The sequence below is a fragment of the Bos indicus x Bos taurus genome, chromosome 29 (genome assembly GCF_003369695.1).
Source record: "Bos indicus x Bos taurus breed Angus x Brahman F1 hybrid chromosome 29, Bos_hybrid_MaternalHap_v2.0, whole genome shotgun sequence".
In the NCBI taxonomy this organism is placed as follows: domain Eukaryota; kingdom Metazoa; phylum Chordata; class Mammalia; order Artiodactyla; family Bovidae; genus Bos; species Bos indicus x Bos taurus.
The window spans coordinates 23989105-24006932 of record NC_040104.1 but is presented as its reverse complement, the minus strand read 5'-3'; the positions used below and the strand labels follow the sequence as shown (position 1 = coordinate 24006932).

Below are 17828 nucleotides of genomic sequence, written 5' to 3'. Positions count from 1 at the left end.
AGTAAATCTGTTTTATTTATGGAAAATATTTCAGGGGCAGGGAATAAAAATCACAGTTAAAGCTGATTCTTCTTTGAATCCTCTTTAAACCAACCTAAGTCAAGGCTCTCATTCTTCCTACTCTAAGAATAAAGACTGAGACATCCAGATTTTTAGTAGATTTTTAATAATTGGTCAAATACAAAGGGAAAGCAAGGAATGCCCTACCACTACACTTTGTGAGAGTGTACAGCATCATTACCAGTCATAAGCAAATTCGTCAGGAAAAGGCATTTGGTTATAACAAAATTTCTATTATCTAAATTTATTATCATTCATTCAATCTCAGTACACATGTGATAGCTTCAGAATTGAAAGTCAATACCAGTGTGAGAAACACATTTACCTTCTGGAGTACAGTGCTTATATACAGTTTTTTTTTTTTTTTAACTCTTTCTCCTTATAATGTACAGTCAAATAAGTAAGTGACACCATCAAAGAAAGAATTTACAAATACACAAAAAGGAAAGTCTATAATGAATTCTGTGGTGCTAGATTAGAGTTGGAAATAGCATGTTTGTATTAAATATGTATTAAGATTCATTGTTATTCAGTCACTAAGTCATACCTGACTCTTTGCAACCCCAAAGACTTGCAGCACACCATAGGAGCCACAGTTTTAGGGGACTGCCTCACTTTCTTGGATTTTACCTCCAAAACACCCCAGCAGGTTCTCACAGTGAAGATCTGAGAAAGAACCACCTTGGCTGTCACAGGGAAGGGAAAGAGTGATATTTGTAATAATTACTAGTAACAAATAGTACTAATTATTGATAACAAATACTACTAATTATTAGTAACAAATAGTACTAACAAATAGTAACAAATTCCACTTAGAACACCATTTTCCTCAAAGTCTTTATTTGGTGCAACTTGGACATCTTTGTTCCTCAAACTGTAGATGAAAGGATTCACCATTGGCTCCACAATGGTGTAAAAAACTGTGGACACTTTATCTTCATCCAGAGACCCAGAAGGAAAAGTTTTGAGATACATGAATGCTGCTGATCCAAAGAAAAGAGAAATCATGATTATGTGGAAGCTTCAGGTACTGAAGGCTTTGGACCTGCACTCTGCAGAATGGATGTGGAGGATGTTGGAGAGGATCATGGTATAAGAAACAGATGGTGACCCTGGGAACTATGATATTGACACCCACCACAATGAAAACCACCAGCTCATTGATGGAGGTGCTTGTGCAGGAGAGCTGGAGGAGAGGAGGAATGTTGCAGCATGGACCCAGTGTGGGCCATGACACCCACAAGCCCCATTGCATATACACTCACCCTCAGCAAGAGGCAGACTTGACGGGGCATGGAGACCTTGTAGAGCAGGGGCTTACAGATGGCCATGTATCGGTCATAGGCCATTGATGTCAAAACACAGCACTCATCAATAACAAAGAAGGAGAAGAAGCAGACAGGAGTCATGCACTCTGCATAAGAGGGGATGTTCTGGCTTACAAAACTCATCAGCATTTTAGGGGTAATGACAGAGGAGTGGCAGAGATCAATGAAGGAAAGGTTGAAGAGAAAGTAGTACATGGGAGTGTGCAGGGGAGGGTTCAGACCGATAAGAATAATCAAGCCAACGTTCCCCACCACAGTGACCACATAAACTGCTAAGAAAATGAAAAAGAGAGGCAGCTGGAATTCGGGCTGCTGTGTTAAACCCAGCAGGATAAACTCAGTCACTGAAGATTCGTTCCCTGGGGCCATTCTTCCCTAGGACATACCTGTGGGAACAGGACAGAGTGTAATGTTAAAATGAGTACCCCACTCTCTCCACCCAACCCCACTCTAATGAGAGAGACCCAGAATGTGAGAAGGAACCCCGACCCACCCGTCTGTGCCTTTGTTTTCTCTTCTGTATAAACGCTGAGGGAATTTTTAAAGATGTGTATCAAAAACACTAACGGGCAAGTTCTACAGGGTTAAGATTCAGTGACCCCGAATCTCATGACAACAGCATCTCTGCTCTACTTCTGCCCTGACCGTTTACCAGGCCCACCCAATGATCAGTGGTAAGCTCAGCAGAGAGAAGGCACATCATTTCAGAGTCCTTGGCTTCTATAGATGAGGTTTGGAAGATGAGTAACGGGACAGATAAAATTCAACACTCACCCTTCAGCACAGAGACTTCAATGTTGGGACTTGCTACCTCTGCTTCCTTATTCTTAAAGAAAAGCAAGTGGTTATGATGAATTTTAGAGATGAACAGACCGGAACAGAGATTCTTCTTCTTTGCTATTGTTTTTGTTGTGAGTGCATTTTGGACTGAGAGAGTCAGAGCACAGACCTCTGTATGCCAGGCTCTGAGGTGCCGTGAGTTACAGGTCATAATTTCTGATGGTGGCTCTGCCAGAGTGTCCTCTCCAGACTATGGGGTGGAAGTAACATCTGCTGGTGCCCAGGGAGCCACCTGCTAATATGACTCAGAGGTTATTGAATTGGGAAATCCTAGGGACCTGATTAAAACTTAGAAGTCTTAGGTTTTCATTGTGTCTTCCCCAGAGATCATGATTTGTAGTAAAGAGAAATTACCTACACTGCATTTAAGCTGAGTTCACTATAACAATGATGTTTTGGAAGTAATCCATTTTGCGTACATTTTGGTTTGTTGCCAAATGGGGCAGATCCTCAAATAGAAAAGCAGGTGACCTTTCCTGAATACGCAGCACCTACTCCTCTATGAAATATGAGCCACTTGAGGGGAGGAGCCAAGATGGCGGAGGAGTAGGATGGGGAGAACACTTTCTCCCCCACAAATTCATCAAAAGAGCATTTAAACGTCGAGTAAATTCCACAAAACAACTTCTGAATGCCGGCAGAGGACATCAGGCACCCAGAAAAGCAACCCAACTCTTCGAAAGGAGGTAGGAAAAAATATTAAAAACAAAAAAAAAGAGACAAAAGAGGGAGGGACGGAGTTCCGTCCCGGGAAGGGAATCTTAAAAAGAGAGAAGTTTCCAAACATCAGGAAACCTTCTCACTGCCGAATCTGTGCCGAGCTTTGGAAGCACAGAGGGCAACATAACAGGAAGAAAAAATAAATAAACAATTTAAAACTCGCAGATTGCGAGCCCTACGGTAACTCCCCCAGCAGAGAAGCAGCGCAGACGCCTGCATCCGCCATTAGCGAATCGGGGCTGGGCAGGGAGGCGCGGCGTGGGCTGCATCGCTGAGAGTAAGAATCTGGCCTGAATACCCTGAGCGCTATCTGAGCGAAATAATTTGGGCTAGCAAACCAGACTGTGGGATACCTACCACGCGAAAAGCCAGCCCTAACCTAAGACCGCCAGGCCCGCGCACGAAACAAAGGACTGAACAGAGATAGCCGGCTGCAGACCTTCCCCCTCCGGTGACAGGCAGCCAGAGCCGGAAGGGGGCAATCGCAGCCCCAGAGAGACATTATCTATAAAATTGTAAGCAAGCTTCTTTGCTAACTAAAACTTCTTGGGGGTCTGGACGGTCAACATCTGCCTGAGAAGGTGCGCCGGTTTTACATCCAGATAACCGAGTGGCGGGGAGGCGATAAGTCGCAGCATTGGCGCTCGCCTGGGAAGAGCAAATTGGCGCTCGGACCTGGGAAGAGTACAAAACGCAGGCCCAACTGAGTCTGCGCCTCTGAGGACTACCCGAGTGCCTGAACCTGAGCGGCTTGGACCTGGGAGGTGCATGCAGCTCAGGGCCAGCCTCGGATTGTTCCCGGCGGAACAACCTAGAGTCCGAGCAGTGTGGACAGGGAGGCTACACGCGCCGTGAGCGGGGGCAGACCCAGGGTGGCTGAGGCACTGCGAGCCCACGCCAGTGTTATTTGTTTGCACCCTCCCTCCCTCCCTCCCCACAGCGCGACTGAACAAGTAAGCCTAAAAAAAAAAAAAAAAGTGTCCTCCACCGTGCCCTTTGAGTCAGGGCGGAAACCAGATACTGAAGAGACTAGCAAACAGAAGAAGATATAACAGAGGGAAACGCCTTGGAAGCTACAGGCAATAGATCAAAACCCTGTGGTTACTACGGACTACATAGGAAGGGGCCTATAGATCTTGAGAAATATAAATCTGACCAAGGAACTAGCCAAAAATGAACTGAACCCACAACACCCACAAAAAAAGAAACAAAAAAGTCCTAGATATATTTTTATTATTTTTACGATCATTCTTTCTTTTTTTTTTTTTTAATTAAAAAAAAAAATTTTTTTAAGTCCTCTATTGTTCCTTTAATTTTCACTTTTATAACCTATTACTTTGCAAAAAAAAAAAAAAAAAGACCCTATTTTTTTTCTTCTTCAGCAAACTTCATATATATATATTTTATAATTTTTGACCTTGTTGTTTTTTTTTTGTTGTTGTTTGTTTTTGTTTTTTTCTTCTTTTCTTTAACATTGTATTTTTGAAATTCCAAACTCTACTCTAGATTTTTAATTTTCGCTTTTTGGTATATGTTATCAATTTTGTACCTATAGTTTTTTTTTATATAATTTCTGTGATTTTTTTTTTTTTCTTCTTCTTCTCTGTTTCTTTCTCTTCTTCTTTTATATAACATTGTATATCTGAAATTCCAAACTTTACTCTAGATTTTCAATTTATGCTTTTTGGTATTTGATATCAATTTTGTACCTGTATTTTCTTTATAATTTTTGTGACATTGTTCGTATTTGTTTGTTTGTTTTCTCTCTTTATTTTTCTTCTTCTTCTTTTTTTTTTTTTTTTAACATTGTATTTTTGAAATTCCAAACTCTACTCTAGATTTTTAATTTTTGCTTTCTGGTATTAGTTATCAATTTTGTACCTGTACTTTCTTTATAATTTTCGTGACCTTGTTTGTTTTTGTTTGTTCATTTTTTCTCTCTTTCTTTTCCTTCTTCTTTTCTTTAACATCGTATTTTTAAAATTCCAAACTATACTCTAGATTTTTAATTTTCGCTCTCTGGTATTAGTTATCAATTTTGTACCTGTACTTTATAATTTTCGCGACCTTGTTTGTTTTTGTTGGTTCGTTCTTTCTCTCTTTCTTTTCCTTCTTCTTTTCTTTAACATCGTATTTTTGAAATTCCAAACTCTACTCTAGATTTTTAATTTTCGCTTTCTGGTATTAGTTATCAATTTTGTACCTGTACCTTCTTTATAATTTTCGCGACCTTGTTTGTTTTTGTTTGTTCATTCTTTCTCTCTTTCTTTTCCTTCTTCTTTTCTTTAACATCGTATTTTTGAAATTCCAAACTCTACTCTAGATTTTTAATTTTTGCTTTTATGTATTTGTTACCAATTTTGTACCTTTAAGGACCCAATCTTCAGGACCCATTTTTCACTAGGGAGTGAGATTACTGGCTTGACTGCTCTCTCTCCCTTTGGACCCTCCTTTTTCTCCACCAGGTCGCCTGTGTCTCCTCCCTAACCCCTCTCTACTCTACCCAACTCTGTGAATTTCTGTGTGTTCCAGACGGTGGAGAACACCTAGGGAACTGTTAACTGGCTGGATCTGTCTCCCTCCTTTTCATTCCCCCCTTTTATCCTTCTGACCACCTCTGTTACCTTCCTCCTTCTTCTCTTCTCTGTATAACCCCGTGAACATCTCTGAGTGGTCCAGTTGTGGAGTGCACATAAGGAAGTGACTACTGGCTAGCCCACTCTCTCCACTATTGATTCACCTCATCTCATTTGGGTCACCTCTAACTCCCTCCTCCCTCTTCTCTTCTCCATGTAACCCTGTGAACCTCTCTGAGTGACCCTCACTGTAGAGAAACTTATCATCTTTAATGTAGATGTTTTATCAATGGTGCTGTATAGAAGGAGAAGTTTTGAAACTACTGTAAAAATAAGACCGATAATCGGAAGCAGGAGACTTAAGTCCAAACCCTGACTCCAGGGAACTCCTGACTCCAAGGAACATTCATTGACAGGAGCTCATCAAATGCCTCCATACTGACACTGAAACCAAGCACCACACAAGGGCCAATAAGTTCCAGGGAAAGACATACCAAGCAAATTCTCCAGCAACAAAGGAACACAGTCCTGAGCTTCAAGATACAGGCTGCCCAAAGTCACCCCAAAACTATAGACATCTCATAACTCATTACTGGACATTTCATTGCACTCCAGAGAGAAGAAATACAGCTCCACCCACCAGAACACCGACACAAGCTTCCCTAACCAGGAAACCTTGACAAGCCACCTGTACAAACCCACACACAGTGAGGAAACGCCATAATAAAGAGAACTCCACAAACTGCCAGAATACAGAAAGGACACCCCAAACTCAGCAATTTAAACAAGATGAAGAGACAGAGGAATACTCAGCAGATAAAGGAACAGGATAAATGCCCACCAAACCAAACAAAAGAGGAAGAGATAGGGAATCTACCTGATAAAGAATTCCGAATAATGATAGTGAAATTGATCCAAAACCTTGAAACTAAAATGGAATCACAGATAAATAGCCTGGAAACAAGGATAGAGAAGATGCAAGAAAGGTTTAACAAGGACCTAGAAGAAATAAAAAAGAGTCAATATATAATGAATAATGCAATAAGTGAAATTAAAAACACTCTGGAGGCAACAAATAGTAGAATCACAGAGGCAGAAGACAGGATTAGTGAATTAGAAGATAGAATGGTAGAAATAAATGAATCAGAGAGGATAAAAGAAAAACGAATTAAAAGAAATGAGGACAATCTCAGAGACCTCCAGGACAATATTAAACGCTACAACATTCGAATCATAGGGGTTCCAGAAGAAGAAGACAAAAAGAAAGACCATGAGAAAATACTTGAGGAGATAATAGTGGAAAACTTCCCTAAAATGGGGAAGGAAATAATCACCCAAGTCCAAGAAACCCAGAGAGTACCAAACAGGATAAACCCAAGGAGAAACACCCCAAGACACATATTAATCAAATTAACAAAGATCAAACACAAAGAACAAATATTAAAAGCAGCAAGAGAAAAACAACAAATAACACACAAGGGAATTCCCATAAGGATAACAGCTGATCTTTCAATAGAAACCCTTCAAGCCAGGAGGGAATGGCAAGACATACTTAAAATGATGAAAGAAAATAACCTACAGCCCAGATTATTGTACCCAGCAAGGATCTCATTCAAGTATGAAGGAGAAATCAAAAGCTTCTCAGACAAGCAAAAGCTGAGAGAATTCTGCACCACCAAACCAGCTCTCCAACAAATACTAAAGGATATTCCCTAGACAGGAAACACAAAAACGGTGTATAAACTCGAACCCAAAACAATAAAGTAAATGGCAACGGGAACATACTTATCAGTAATTACCTTAAATGTAAATGGGTTGAATGCCCCAACCAAAAGACAAAGACTGGCTGAATGGATACAAAAACAAGACCCCTACATATGTTGTCTACAAGAGACCCACCTCAAAACAGGGGACACATACAGACTGAAAGTGAAGGGCTGGAAAAAGATTTTCCATGCAAATAGGGACCAAAAGAAAGCAGGAGTAGCAATACTCATATCAGATAAAATAGACTTTAAAACAAAGGCGGTGAAAAGAGACAAAGAAGGTCACTACATAATGATCAAAGGATCAATCCAAGAAGAAGATATAACAATTATAAACATATATGCACCCAACACGGGAGCACCACAGTACGTAAGACAACTGCTAACAAGTATGAAAGGAGAAATTAACAATAACACAATAATAGTGGGAGACTTTAATACCCCACTTACACCTATGGATAGATCAACTAAACAGAAAATTAACAAGGAAACACAAACTTTAAACGATACAATAGACCAGTTAGACCTAATTGATATCTATAGGTCATTTCATCCCAAAACAATGAATTTCACCTTTTTCTCAAGCGCACATGGAACCTTCTCCAGGATAGATCACATCCTGGGCCATAAAGCTAGCCTTGGTAAATTCAAAAAAATAGAAATCATTCCAAGCATTTTTTCTGACCACAATGCAGTAAGATTAGATCTCAATTACAGGAGAAAAACTATTAAAAATTCCAACATATGGAGGCTGAACAACACGCTGCTGAATAACCAACAAATCACAGAAGAAATCAAAAAAGAAATCAAAATTTGCATAGAAACAAATGAAAATGAAAACACAACAACCCAAAACCTGTGGGACACGGTAAAAGCAGTCCTAAGGGGAAAGTTCATAGCAATACAGGCACACCTCAAGAAACAAGAAAAAAGTCAAATAAATAACCTAACTCTACACCTAAAGCAACTAGAAAAGGAAGAAATGAAGAACCCCAGGGTTAGTAGAAGGAAAGAAATCTTAAAAATTAGAGCAGAAATAAATGCAAAAGAAACAAAAGAGACCATAGCAAAAATCAACAAAACCAAAAGCTGGTTCTTTGAAAGGATAAATAAAATTGACAAACCATTAGCCAGACTCATCAAGAAACAAAGGGAGAAAAATCAAATCAACAAAATTAGAAACGAAAATGGAGAGATCACAACAGACAACACAGAAATACAAAGGATCATAAGAGACTACTATCAACAATTATATGCCAATAAAATGGACAACGTGGAAGAAATGGACAAATTCTTAGAAAAGTACAACTTTCCAAAACTGGACCAGGAAGAAATAGAAAATCTTAACAGACCCATCACAAGTATGGAAATTGAAACTGTAATCAAAAATCTTCCAGCAAACAAAAGCCCCGGTCCAGATGGCTTCACAGCTGAATTCTACCAAAAATTTAGAGAAGAGCTAACACCTATCCTGCTCAAACTCTTCCAGAAAATTGCAGAGGAAGGTAAACTTCCAAACTCATTCTATGAGGCCACCATCACCCTAATACCAAAACATGACAAAGATCCCACAAAAAAAGAAAACTACAGGCCAATATCACTGATGAACATAGATGCAAAAATCCTTAACAAAATTCTAGCAATCAGAATCCAACAACACATTAAAAAGATCATACACCATGATCAAGTGGGCTTTATCCCAGGGATGCAAGGATTCTTCAATATCCGCAAATCAATCAATGTAATACACCACATTAACAAATTGAAAAATAAAAACCATATGATTATCTCAATAGATGCAGAGAAAGCCTTTGACAAAATTCAACATCCATTTATGATAAAAACTCTCCAGAAAGCAGGAATAGAAGGAACATACCTCAACATAATAAAAGCTATATATGACAAACCCACTGCAAACATTATCCTCAATGGTGAAAAATTGAAAGCATTTCCTCTAAAGTCAGGAACAAGACAAGGGTGCCCACTTTCACCATTACTATTCAACATAGTTTTGGAAGTTTTGGCCACAGCAATCAGAGCAGAAAAAGAAATAAAAGGAATCCAAATTGGAAAAGAAGAAGTAAAACTCTCACTATTTGCAGATGACATGATCCTCTACATAGAAAACCCTAAAGAGTCCACCAGAAAATTACTAGAAATAATCAATGACTACAGTAAAGTTGCAGGATATAAAATCAACACACAGAAATCCCTTGCATTCCTATACACTAATAATGAGAAAACAGAAAGAGAAATTAAGGAAACAATTCCATTCACCATTGCAATGGAAAGAATAAAATACTTAGGAATATATCTACCTAAAGAAACTAAAGACCTATATATAGAAAACTATAAAACACTGGTGAAAGAAATCAAAGAGGACACTAATAGATGGAGAAATATACCATGTTCATGGATTGGAAGAATCAATATAGTGAAAATGAGTATACTACCCAAAGCAATTTATAGATTCAACGCAATCCCTATCAAGCTACCAACAGTATTCTTCACAGAGCTAGAACAAATAATTTCACAATTTGTATGAAAATACAAAAAACCTCGAATAGCCAAAGCGATCTTGAGAAAGAAGAATGGAACTGGAGGAATCAACTTACCTGACTTCAGGCTCTACTACAAAGCCACAGTTATCAAGACAGTATGGTACTGGCACAAAGACAGAAATATTGATCAATGGAATAAAATAGAAAGCCCAGAGATAAATCCACGCACATATGGACACCTTATCTTCGACAAAGGAGGCAAGAATATACAATGGATTAAAGACAATCTCTTTAACAAATGGTGCTGGGAAATCTGGTCAACCACTTGTAAAAGAATGAAACTGGACCACTTTCTAACACCATACACAAAAATAAACTCAAAATGGATTAAAGATCTAAACGTAAGACCAGAAACTATAAAACTCCTAGAGGAGAACATAGGCAAAACACTCTCCGACATACATCACAGCAGGATCCTCTATGACCCACCTCCCAGAATATTGGAAATAAAAGCAAAAATAAACAAATGGGACCTAATTAACCTTAAAAGCTTCTGCACATCAAAGGAAACTATTAGCAAGGTGAAAAGACAGCCTTCAGAATGGGAGAAAATAATAGCAAATGAAGCAACGGACAAACAACTAATCTCAAAAATATACAAGCAACTCCTACAGCTCAACTCCAGAAAAATAAACGACCCAATCAAAAAATGGGCCAAAGAACTAAATAGACATTTCTCCAAAAAAGACATACAGATGGCTAACAAACACATGAAAAGATGCTCAACATCACTCATTATCAGAGAAATGCAAATCAAAACCACTATGAGGTACCATTTCACACCAGTCAGAATGGCTGCGATCCAAAAGTCTACAAATAATAAATGCTGGAGAGGGTGTGAAGAAAAGGGAACCCTCTTACACTGTTGGTGGGAATGCAAACTAGTACAGCCACTATGGAGAACAGTGTGGAGATTCCTTAAAAAACTGGAAATAGAACTGCCTTATGATCCAGCAACCCCACTGCTGGGCATACACACTGAGGAAACCAGAAGGGAAAGAGACACGTGTACCCCAATGTTCATCGCAGCACTGTTTATAATAGCCAGGACATGGAAGCAACCTAGATGTCCATCAGCAGATGAATGGATAAGAAAGCAGTGGTACATATACACAATGGAGTATTACTCAGCCATTAAAAAGAATACATTTGAATCAGTTCTAATGAGGTGGATGAAACTGGAGCCTATTATACAGAGTGAAGTAAGCCAGAAGGAAAAACATAAATACAGTATACTAACGCATATATATGGAATTTAGAAAGATGGTAACAATAACCCGGTGTACGAGACAGCAAAAGAGACACTGATGTATAGAACAGTCTTATGGACTCTGTGGGAGAGGGAGAGGGTGGGAAGATGTGGGAGAATGGCAATGAAACATGTAAAATATCATGTAGGAAACGAGTTGCCAGTCCAGGTTCGATGCATGATGCTGGATGCTTGGGGCTGGTGCACTGGGACGGCCCAGAGGGATGGTATGGGGAGGGAGGAGGGAGGAGGGTTTGGGATGGGGAACACATGTATACCTGTGGCGGATTCATTTTGATATTTGGCAAAACTAATACAATTATGTAAAGTTTAAAAATAAAATAAAATTGGAAGAATAAAAAAAAAAAAAAAAAAAAAGAAATATGAGCCACTTATTTATTTAGTTTGTTTTCCCACAACACATGCATTCATATGGTCACTTGCATTTGAATCTAAGTTCCATAAAGGCAGAGATTTTGTCTATTTTGTTCAGTGTTATTTTTGTAGCAACTTAGAGTAACACCTGGTATATGCAGTAGGTATTGAATAAATATTTGCTTAATAAACACTTTATTGGAATGAGAATGAGAAGCCCTTTTTCCTATGTTTCTTGGGACCAATTTTAAATATTACAATAGAATTGTTACCCCACAGACAAAAGCTTATATAGCTTTAAGTCAGTGTTTTTCTTTGTAGACCTGAGTGTGGTGCAGGAAAAGCATCATTAAGATATGCCTAGCTGTTTCAGTAGCATGGCCCTACCCTTTTGTGGGTTTCTGATAGGTGTTATTTCAGGTACTGAGGAATTATTAGGGGACAATCCTATGCCTTCTAGGAGCTTACGGTTTAAGAAAAGTACACATATAAAAAGAAACAGTTTAGTATTTGTTACAAATAAGACTGAGCATGGAAGAAATGATGCTTTCAATCTGTGGTGCTGTAGAGGACTCTTGAGAGTCCCCTGGACTGCAAGGAGATCAAACCAGTCAATTTTAAAGGAATTCAACCCTGAAAATTCATTGGAAGAACGGATGCTGAAGCTGAAGCTCAATACTTTGGCTACCTGACGCGAAGAACCAACTCATTGGAAAACACCATGATTCTGGGAAAGATTTAAGGCAAAAGGATAAGGGGGCGGCAGAGGATGAGATAGTTAGATAGCATCACTGACTCAATGGACATAAGTTCAAGCAAACTCTGGGAGATAGTGAAGTACAGGGATACTGGTATACTGCAGTCTATGGGGTCCCTAAGAGTAGGACACAACTTAGCAACTGAACAAACAGTAACACAGGTAATTGTCATATTGAAAACATTCTCTGATACAGCTGGTCTAGTCCTAAATACCCAAGAGAAACTCTAGCTCATGGGCAGAGGGAACTGTGTATAAGAATATTCATAGCAGCACTATTTGTAACAGAATAAAGAAAACAGGGCTGCCCTGGTGGCTCAGTGGTAAAGAATTTGCCTGCCAATGCAGGAAACATGGGTTTGATCCCTGGGTCAAGAAGATCCCTTAGAAAAGGGAATGGCAACCTGGGAAATCCCATGGCCAGAGGAGACTGGTGGGCTACAGTCCATGGGGTCACAAAAGAGCCACATACAACTTTGTGACAAAACAACAACAAAAGAAAACTGCTAGCTTTTCATCAACTGGAAAATGAGTATTTCACATTGTACCTCTAAAGGGGAAAACTTAGCAGTAGTTTGAATGAATGAAGTAGAACAAAATTTATCAATAAATCACAAAACCATAGAGTTGAGTGAAAAAAGTGAGTTGTTAAAAATAATCCATACAGTATGACATTTAATGATCTTTGAACCCTGGGATAGCTACTCTCTACAAATTTGCAGATGCATAAAGTTGTAAGAAAAATGACATGAATGTAAAATTATCAACAATGCATCATTAAAGGTGTTTTGCAGTGAAACAAATGAGGGAATTGAGATTAGAAAAAGAACTAGGGGAATATCAGTTATACCTATAATGTGAAAGTTGGGTGATGTATATACAGGTGTTTATCATGTTTTGTATTTTTTCTGAAGGGTTGAAATATTTTACAATAAAGTCAATGAGACTAAAGGTAGTGCACATTACTCTAAATTATTGTGATAGAGTTAATAATATAGCAAGTATCAGTTATATGATGATATTTATTATATTAATAACATGTTATTAAATGGTGAGAACAAATAAAAGCTGGTCAGGGTAAAAAAAAAAAAAAATTGAGGCTTCTGGATCTTCTTATAGACCCCAACCCAGTTTTAGTCATTTATATAATGCCAAACTAGACCATACAGCTGGACCTACACACACCACATATGCACAAGCTTTTGCCATCAAGATGAACATATACTGAAAAATAAATTGTCAAATCACAGAGCCCAGGTTACACGACGTGCTTGGATGTTCAGTCTTTCTGGAGAATCTTCTTTCATGTGGGCAGAGTGTAATCGAACAATACTACGAGGCATTGCAGTACCTGCTGGTAACGAAACAACTTTGATAGAAACCCCATGTTGCTCCATAACTTGACTTTTTCTGGCAGATCTGGGGATCAGGCTGCCAGAACCATCAATGGGCTGCTTGTACTGTAAGAGAGAGAGGAATCCTGGGAAAAAGAGAAGCCAGGGAAGGGTGATGAAGGAACAATAGAAAAGTCACAGAAACACTTCCCTCCCTATGGGCCACAAGGCCCAGATCTAAAGCCTAATGGTTCCTTTTGAACTGCCCCAAGCCATTCAGGAGGGGGATGCTTTAGCAGGAGAGTTTAGAAGTGTATGCAGAATAGCTTAAACACAGCCCAACTACAGTCCATGGGGTCACTAAGAGCTGGACTCGACTGAGCACACATGCACAAGATTGGGGCTTCCCTGACGGCTCAGCAGGTAAAGAATCTACCTGCAATGCAGGAGATGCAGTAGACTTGTGTTCAGTCCCTAGGTTGGGAAGATCCCATGGAGGAGGAAATGGCAACCCACTACAGTATTCTTGCCTAGAAATCTCATGGCCAGAGGAACCTGGCAGTCATGGGGTCGTGGAAGAGTCAGACACGACTGAGTGAGTGAGCACACACACAAGCAGTGCTCAACACAATTGAGAATTCTTTCTGACAGAGGACAGATGTGCTTCTGAGTTAGGGAGTTTAATTCCAAGGGAAATTTTAAAGGCTTCTTATAAGAGTCTCTGGTGTTTGTAGGTGGTCACTGTGCATCAGACACTGTTTCTCTGTGACCTCAGGCTGTCCTGGCAGGACACTATGCCCCCAGGGTCACTGCCTCCACATGAATGAACATTCCCACTCTCTTTAGTCTTGAAGTTAGCTGTTATCTCCACTCTGAATGGGGCAGGTATGAAAGAAAAGGTGGAAAGGAAGGGTTCCCTTGGAGGCAAGCGTATCGAACATCTCACTCAGCCCACATCCTTTCAGGAACCATCCTCAGAGCGAGTCTAACTCCCCCACTAGCCGTTTAAAATGCAAAGGTTGGTAACTTTCCCTCTATCTTTTTTCCCATCCTCTCACTTTCGCACCTATCAGAGATGGATTGGTTCTTAGCTCTCATCAAGGGCCCTGAAGACACTCACCAGAGATGAATAAGAATAAAACATTTAAGTACGCAGTGAAAATGATCCAGCTGATCTTGTAACTTGAGTAGTACACGGATTCTCCTTGACGTAGCATGTGGTGATACAGTAGGAGTGCACCGAGCAGAAGGATGCCTGATGTCCAGACAAAAGGGGAAAGAAAAGTCCCTTCTGATGGACCCTGGCTCCCGTACTTAAGTCTTAATCCAAGATATGCTTGACTTCCCAACCCCTAACACGCACAACTGCATCTTGTCCAAAGGTCAATGCCACTTGAGTGGTGGATCCAATTTTGCAGCTGCGTATCTAAGCCAAAGAACTGGGAGGGCTGAGTTAGTCAGATACCACAGCCTGGACCTACAAACCAAGTATGCCTCCAATCCTATGTTAGGGAAGACAAGTATGCCTCCAATCCTATGTTAGGGAAAACAGGAAATTACTTGTGAAAGAAGACAGGGAGTTACCTGTGAGGAAAGCAAGGCAGGCAGTCATAATGAGAGTATATTTGGTTTGAGGAATCATATAGGTGAATTCAAAACCCAGGAGCAAGTTATGCATGAAGGAAAGACTGAACACCACAATCAGAATGTTCCTGATCACTTCCAGGCCATCTGTTGAAAAGAAGAATCTGTATTGAGAGGAGGACAGATGTTTTTCTTCTGGCTCATTTCTACCTGGGGCACACAAATCTCTAGGTAAACAAGAATGAGGTGAAACATTTGATTAAATAATAAAGAGCAAAGATGGGGCAAGAAAGAGGTAGGGGTCTTAAGCTAAATGGGAGACAGAACCAAAAGAAACTTCTCTATCTTTGTATCTTGTAAACTTCTTTCTCTTCTATTTTTTCAAAATGTATTTCTTGCTAAACATTCTTGTCTTCTTCTAGTGGCAATGTAACATGTTTTCTTTGCTGCCAGTCACCTTTCTTTTATATCCTCACATTCTAGATGTGCTAGATACCCTGTTGCTACTGTCAGGGCTTCTCAGAGATCCATCAGTTAAGTCTGTGAGCTTCTAAGCCTTTCTCCAAAACATGCTAATACTGAGCTTTGCGGAGAAGGCAATGGCACCCCACTCCAGTACTCTTGCCTGGAAAATCCCATGGACAGAGGAGCCTGGTAGGCTGCAGTCCATGGGGTCGCAAAGAGTCGGACATGACTGAGCAACTTCACTTTCACTTTTCACTTTTCACTTTCATGCATTGGAGAAGGAAATGGCAACCCACTCCAGTGTTCTTGCCTGGAGAATCCCAGGGACAGCGGAGCCTGGTGGGTTACTGTCTATGGGGTCGCACAGAATCGGACACGACTGAAGCGACTTAGCAGCAGCAGCAACTGAGCTTTTGGGGTAGGCCTTGACTGTTGATTATGGAAGTAGGCACACTGCAACCACAGGCAGTTGCACTAGAGGATAATGCTGAGATGAACAGAAGTCAAGGAAGGATGAACCCTCATTCTCTACCCATCTCTTTCCATATAATAGCGCTGACCTGATGGCCACAGGGGAGTACAACATATCCACGGACTGTGGGTTATTGTAGGTTTTTGGGGTCCCAACTTCAGTTCAGTCCATTCTTCTATGATGATTCCTACTGCCAAGAAGACTAAGGTCCAGGAGGAGAAGAACATGTTCGTGGCCTCGACCTTTCTGACTAGTATGTGCACCATTGAGATTGGAGATTTTAAGCAGAGACCATCACCAATATCTCACGTGCTTCTTCTTAGATATGATTAGTCACAAGAAAGAGGGCAAAATTCTAGCTTTTAGTGATTCCTAACACGTTGGCAGTGGCAGAAGCTGAAGTAACTTATGAAACAAACGATAAATCCCACTGTTCCCCACTCCTCCACTTAGGCTAGTCTGTCGTCATGGCTCCCAACTGCTATGGAATCATCTTGGCCTGACCCTTGACCCTGAGACCTGCTGCTATGGAAGCACCTAGGTCCTAGAGGCCTTGAAAGAGGATCCAGATACAGAAGGAGGTATGATGTCACACATAGAGAACACTATCAGATATAGGAGCAACTAGCAGTCCTGAAAGAAGTTAGACATGTATGATGGAAGACATTAGATTGATGAACATTAGATAGGGATCAATGAAATGCACAAGGTATTTGGATCACTATGTCAGCTAGCTAACATCACAAAAGAGAATGCCCACTCATAATTTGGGGTGTTTTGACGATAGGTGAGGGATTAGTGAGATACAGGTCAGAGAAGAAATCATATACGTAGTTAGGGAAAACAGGAGTCAAGATGCCATTAAATAAGATGTAAACCATGGGAGCAAGCACAAGCATGCTTATGAGAAATAATTTAGTAAGTACTGGTTTTGTTTAAGTTTAAAGTACTCCTTAAACTTATGGTGAGATGAACAGGGCATATGATAGAATTACTGTTGAAACTTAATTGTAAGTTAAGGGTTATCAACCTAGGAAAGGCAGTTGAAACATGAATGTGCATATCACCATGAGACAATATCACACAGAAGGTGACAAGAGGCAGCGAAGGAAATTCTGATTAACATCATCATTTATGAAAAGGAGAAAAGAAGGAGAGGTCAGAGCAAAGCTATGTGTGTGTACATGCGTGCTAAGTTGCTTTAGTTGTGTCCGACTCTTTGTGATCCTGTGGAATGTAGCCCGCCAGGCTCCTCTGTCCATAGGATTCTCCAGGCAAGAATACTGGAGTAGGTTGCCATGTTCTCCTCCAGGGGATCTTCCCCACCCTGGGTCGAGCTCCTGTCTCTATGTCTCCTGCATTGGCAGGCAGGTTCTTTACCACAAGCGCCAGCTACAAGAATACAAATGCTGCTGAATAATTAAAGAAGCTTGAGTTTTGAGGAGACATTAGATTCCTAGTGCAGAGAAATCTAATTAGGTGGAAGCTGAACATATGTCACTTGATTTGATGATTAGAATGTCACTGGTGGTTTTGGGCATGGCATTCTCTGCAGAACAATGGGAGAAGTGAAAGTAGAAGGGAGATTGTTGGCTTTTACATTTTTTTTTTTTAAATAGTCATCTAGATTAAAGAAATAACAATAACTGGAAAAAGAAAACCAGAATTTTAGTTTCAAAAGGGAAGTATGCGATTTTGAAAAAGTAGAGACTGATGGGATAGTTCCCGTGTACCCTTTACC

At 40.1% G+C, this 17828-nt stretch overlaps 1 protein-coding gene and 1 pseudogene across 1 annotated transcript; both read right to left on the bottom strand.

The window, feature by feature from the left end:
• Positions 1-825: 825 nt before the first annotated feature.
• Positions 826-1772, bottom strand: LOC113886034 (annotated as a pseudogene).
• Positions 1773-13236: 11464 nt separating this feature from the next.
• TMEM225 (transmembrane protein 225) lies at positions 13237-16572 on the bottom strand. Its single transcript, XM_027531456.1, has 4 exons — positions 16176-16572; positions 15151-15297; positions 14687-14821; positions 13237-13712 (listed from the first exon to the last, which is right to left on the bottom strand). Exons 1-4 carry the CDS (start codon positions 16351-16353, stop codon positions 13477-13479), a joined length of 696 nt encoding a protein of 231 aa, XP_027387257.1. The 5' UTR covers positions 16354-16572; the 3' UTR covers positions 13237-13476.
• Between the last annotated feature and the right edge of the window lie 1256 nt (positions 16573-17828).